The sequence below is a fragment of the Choloepus didactylus genome, chromosome 13 (genome assembly GCF_015220235.1).
Source record: "Choloepus didactylus isolate mChoDid1 chromosome 13, mChoDid1.pri, whole genome shotgun sequence".
NCBI lineage: Eukaryota > Metazoa > Chordata > Mammalia > Pilosa > Megalonychidae > Choloepus > Choloepus didactylus.
This window is the reverse complement of record NC_051319.1, coordinates 17,058,806-17,064,168: the sequence shown is the minus strand read 5'-3', so window position 1 is coordinate 17,064,168 and position 5,363 is coordinate 17,058,806. Positions and strand designations below refer to the sequence as shown.

The following is a 5,363-nucleotide window of genomic DNA, read 5'->3' as shown; positions in this document are numbered from 1 at the left end:
TTTGTCAGAGAAGAAAACTGAGGCACCGAGAAGTAACTGGACCAAGATTGTGGGTAGCTAGTAGGTGGTGGGGCTTAGCTTCAAACTTGGCATCTGTCTGATGCAAGTTCTTTCCACCACCCCACTCCACTTTCTAATAGACTCCATGTCTACCTTCACATTAATCACTGTTTGCTCATCCTTGTGATTTTAAGAAGCACAAATAGGTTTTATTACATCCTTAACATAGTAATTTTGGGCCAAATAAAAGATATATGAATTTAGGAAGTATTAAATACAAACATAAGGAACTGATTGTGTTTTGGCTAAGTAAACAATTGTTATTGGCTTCAAACATCATTCCAACTACTCTGTATACACTTGAACCATGGAAACAAAATCTAATTAGTGAGTTAATTCTATCATGTGAAACTAAACATTTATTGCAGTATCCCTTGAGCACCACAATGAAGTTAATCCAGAACAGGTACTTAAATTTATTCTCAAAAACAGAGAAACAAAACCTACTGAAACTCTTTTTTGAATGGAAGAAAATGCTTCCTAAGAGAAGCTGCCACTTTGGCAAGCAAACAAACAAAAACCAGGTACTTTATAATGTAGGCAGGTCCCAAGTACTGAATGCTTTAAATCCAAAAAGCATTATACCTGTCACTAAGCAACCTAACAACTTATTTGCCCACAGATGCGGTGGGGCTGGGGAGAAGTATACACACAGGTTTGAACATTATTTTTCAAATACCATGTCCAAAGAAACTAGAAAGGAAAGTATGAACCAAAGAAATGCTGAGGACAGCATTTCAAGTAGGAATTAACCACAAATGAGAAAAAAAAATCAATTTTACTTGAAATAGAAAATAAAATATGATCTGATCTTCCTCCTTTTCTCTAGCATTTGTCTTCAGTAGTTACAAGTCATCAGGAGGAATTTGGCCTAATTTCATGGATAACACCTGCTTATATTCCCATGTAGATTTATAGTTTGTGGATCTTCTGTGACAAGTTAATATTCCAGATAGGTTTCTCCCTGCTGCCTGGCATTCAGTGTTGCCAATTCCTTACAGTATTGACTATCATGTGTTAAGGAATGACAAATGAACTACAAGATGTGGTTGATTAAAACACAAGCACCCATACAACCCCCCCCCCCAAAATTTGCACCTTGCAATCCACAATTACATCATACATTTGTATGGCAGAGTAAAGATTCTTGGATCATCCACTATTCTAAAAATACATGTACCACTGACCCCTTATATTAGCACAGATGATCCAAAGTTAACTATATATGATTGTTTATCCCAATGCAAAGTGAAGGTACACAGAATTCAGTTCTGATTGACTCCCCCAAAGAGTGAAAAAAAAATAGTCCTTCATTTAACACTCATTTCAACAACCAGGAACAAATTTTTACTTTCCCAACAAATTTTGATTACTACTACTTAATGGGGACATGTTGTTAACCATATTAGGCTATATCTTTTAAAGTTTCAGTGTGGAAATTATTGTAATTATTTTCTAGATTTCCACTGGCTGTAAAAGATATTCATTACAAAACAGATGGACCTATTTTAAATATCATCCTATTTTAGAGACTTCTAGGGAAGACTTTTCCATAGCTGCTCACAACTGAGTGCTGCCTTTAAGAGAATACCTGATCCCATCTTGCTTATTCAAGGGCTCTTTTTTCTGGGATTTGCTTTCTTTTCAAAAATCCCACAGTACTAATTCATAAAGCATTCTTGGCAGGAGTTAACAATATGTTCTCTAAAGATTTTGTGTTTAGCAAGTAGCCAGCAGGTCTGGGGCCAAGATCTGCTCAAAACTAACACCTGGGAAAGTCTTTGAATTTCTCTAAGTTTCCACACATGTACAACAGGAAAATAGTTACAGCTACCTAACATTCACTGGGTTCGTGGGAAATAATGAAACGTGTATGAAAGTACCTAGGGCATCTGACCGTTCTCTAATGCTTGAGAACTTTATGCATGACTGACATGTTACCAGTGAAGCAGGAAGCACTCAGTTTCAAATTTTTAATGTTCTCTGAACTACAACAATTTGCCATAAGTATTTAAAAAGAAAGAACAAGTAAATAGAAAATGTTTCTTATATTTAACTCTCAAACTCTTGTACTTTAAGATCTGCTACCTCTGCAAAGGCAATTTTACAAACAATACATGTTTCCTCAGCTATTGATAATCCTCTTTAAAAAAAAAATGAGCATGCAAGGGACTCCAATTGCTCTTTATTCAAAACCAAGAAGGAAAGATTATAAAGATTTAGTAAAGAAGTTCTAACTGGCATTAATTACTCCAACAAAGAGTAACTAATACCTGTAACTAATGCCTGGTTACTAAAGACAAGTTACTCCAACAAAGAATAATAATTTCTTACTGGCAATGTATACAACAGACGTCAACAAAATCTGGCATCCCCCTTCCCAAAATTCCATCTCAAAAATTGTATCTAATGAGATAATGTAAAATGTTGGATAATATATTATTTTGTCTTACTGTGTGAAAAAACAAAACAAAACAAAACAACTAACCCTAATCCTATCCTTTTTTCTTCAATGAAAATTTAGAAAATTTTAAAAGTGGGAATAGTCGAAGACAAGTTACCCAGAGAATTTCCGGATGGTGAAAACTAATAACTAAGAAATTTTGTAGGGTTCCCTCAAATCAAGTCCTTAAGACTTGTGAGGCAAATTGCTTTCTGTGGTGATTTGGATTGGTATGTACCTCAGAAAAACATGTTCTTAAACTTACTCCATTCCTGTGGATATCAGCCAATTAATAAACTTTCTGCATGCTAATCTTCTCAGAGTCAGCTTCCTAGAGAATCCAATCTAGCACAACAATGTTGGTAAGAAATATTTTCTTTCTTCTTTCTGTTCCATATCCTGATTTAAGTCCTATTTTGTCCTCTTTTTACCATTAATTTAAAATATTTTCTACTAAAATGAGCCTATTTTCTCTTTTAATACTTGTCTTAAAATTTTGCAAAGAATTGGTACATAAAACCTTAATAGCCTATCAATTTATCATAAATGGCTCACTACACACAAGCAAGTACTTCTGAGTTTTTCATGAACCAAATTACAGCTTGAAAAATGTTAAAACATTGACAATCATGATAAAGCAATTGAATAAACTTTTCATTATTGAGAAAAAATGTCTTTTAATTAACTAAATAGAACATATTTCCAACTACAGTATCCCATTTCTCAGACATCACTTCCTCTGCCATTTAGCTTGACATTTTATACAAAAACTAAATGATCCCCCTAGGTGGGACATGACTCCCAAGGGTGTAAATCTCCCTGGCAACGTGGGCTATGACTCTTGGTGATGAGCTTGGCCCTGGCACCATGGGATTGAGAAAGCCTTCTTGGACCAAAAGGGGGAAGAGAAATGAAACAAAATAAAGTTTCAGTGGCTGAGAGATCTCAAATAGAGTCGAGAGGTCATTCTGGAGGTTATTCTTAGCATTATATAGATAACCCTTTTTAGTTTTTGGTGTATTAGAATAGCTAGAAGAAATACCTGAAACTGTAGAAGTGCAACCCAGTAACTTTATTCTTGAAGACGATTGTATAACTATATAGCTTATACTGTGTGACTGTGTGATTGTGAAAACTTTGTGGCTCCCACTCCCGTTATACAGTGTATGGACAGATGAATAGAAAAATGAGTATAAAAAGTAAATCAATAATAGGGAGAGATGGTGGGGTGGGTTATGGGATGTTTTAGGTGTTCTTTTTACTTTAACTTTTATTCTTATTCTTTTTTGTGTATGGTAATAAAAATGTTCAAAAATTGTGGTAATGAATGCACAACTATATAATGGTACTATGAACAACTGACTGTACACTGTGGATGACTGTATGGCATATGAATATATCTCAATAAAATTGAATTAAAAAAACAAAAACAAAAAACTAAATGATGTGTTCTAGTCTTCTAATACTATTTTACATTCAGAATTCTAACACTGTGTTGGTGCATGTTCTTAACATCTAAAAGATGTATCTATTTTACTTTGAGATTTTGTATATAAAACCAATTTTTGAAAATACTATATTTGTAAATTATTCTATGTATATATTCTTTTTGCATATTTGCATTTTACTGCTCTTTAATTTCACATTTCTTTAATGACAATACATTCTTAGTGTGTTCTTTTTAAAGATTTTTCTGGATACTAATACATATCCATAGTTTAAAAACCAAACAAATATAAAAAGATAAACTGTTAAAAAATCTCATTTCCATATCTATCCTCATCTCCCCAAGATTTCCATACCATCACATATAAATAGCCACATTTAGAAATCTTTTGTGTATTCTTCCAATGTTTCCATACACAAATATCAGCAACCATCCTTTCATTTTTACACTAAAGGTAACACACTATACACACTTCTGTATCTTTCTTTCTTTTTTTTTATTTTAGAGATCTTTCCATCTCCATATACAAAGAGCTTCCTCATTCCTTATGACAGTTGTATATTATTCAAGTCTATGGATTTATAAGTCACAGTTTATTTAAACATCCCAAATTTTGGATATTAAGATGGTTTCCAACATTTTCTCCTAAAAAAAAAAACTGCAATAACAAACTTCATATGTACCTCATTCCTTATGTGTGAGATGTATCTGTGGGATAAATTCTGAGAAGGGGACCAGTGATCCGGCAACATGGGCCGCGTTCGCACCAAAACCGTGAAAAAAGCGGCCAGGGTCATCATTGAGAAGTACTACACGCGCCTGGGCAACGACTTCCACACGAACAAGCGCGTTTCCGAGGAGATCGCTATTATTCCCAGCAAAAAGCTCCGTAACAAGATAGCAGGCTATGTCACACATCTGATGAAGCGGATTCAGAGAGGTCCTGTGAGAGGTATCTCCATCAAGCTGCAGGAAGAGGAGAGAGAAAGGAGAGATAATTATGTTCCTGAGGTTTCAGCCCTAGATCAGGAGGTCATTGAAGTAGATCCTGACACTAAGGAAATGCTGAAGCTCTTGGACTTTGGCAGCCTCTCCAACCTGCAGGTTACTCAGCCCACAGTTGGAATGAATTTCAAAACACCACGTGGAGCCGTTTGAATCTTTCTGCTATGCTGTAATATTTTCAATAAACCTGAGGACATCAAAAAAAAAAAAAAAAAATTCTGAGAAGGGGAATTGCTGGGTTAAAGGATTAATATGCACTAGTAATTTTGCCTTACTTACTTAAGAGTTATGCCAACTCTCACTCCCACCCATAATACATGAGAGCTTGTTTCTTCACAGACTTGCCAATAGAGTGTATTCACTGTATATTCTATGAAAAGAAAATTTCCTTTTTTGCCAATACTCCAA

At 34.7% G+C, this 5,363-nt stretch overlaps 1 protein-coding gene across 1 annotated transcript; it reads left to right on the top strand.

Moving 5' to 3' along the window:
• The first annotated feature begins 4,688 nt into the window (after nucleotides 1-4,688).
• Nucleotides 4,689-5,153, top strand: LOC119508193 (40S ribosomal protein S17-like). Its single transcript, XM_037801747.1, has one exon. It carries the CDS (start codon nucleotides 4,701-4,703, stop codon nucleotides 5,106-5,108), a length of 408 nt encoding a protein of 135 aa, XP_037657675.1. The 5' UTR covers nucleotides 4,689-4,700; the 3' UTR covers nucleotides 5,109-5,153.
• Nucleotides 5,154-5,363: the final 210 nt, after the last annotated feature.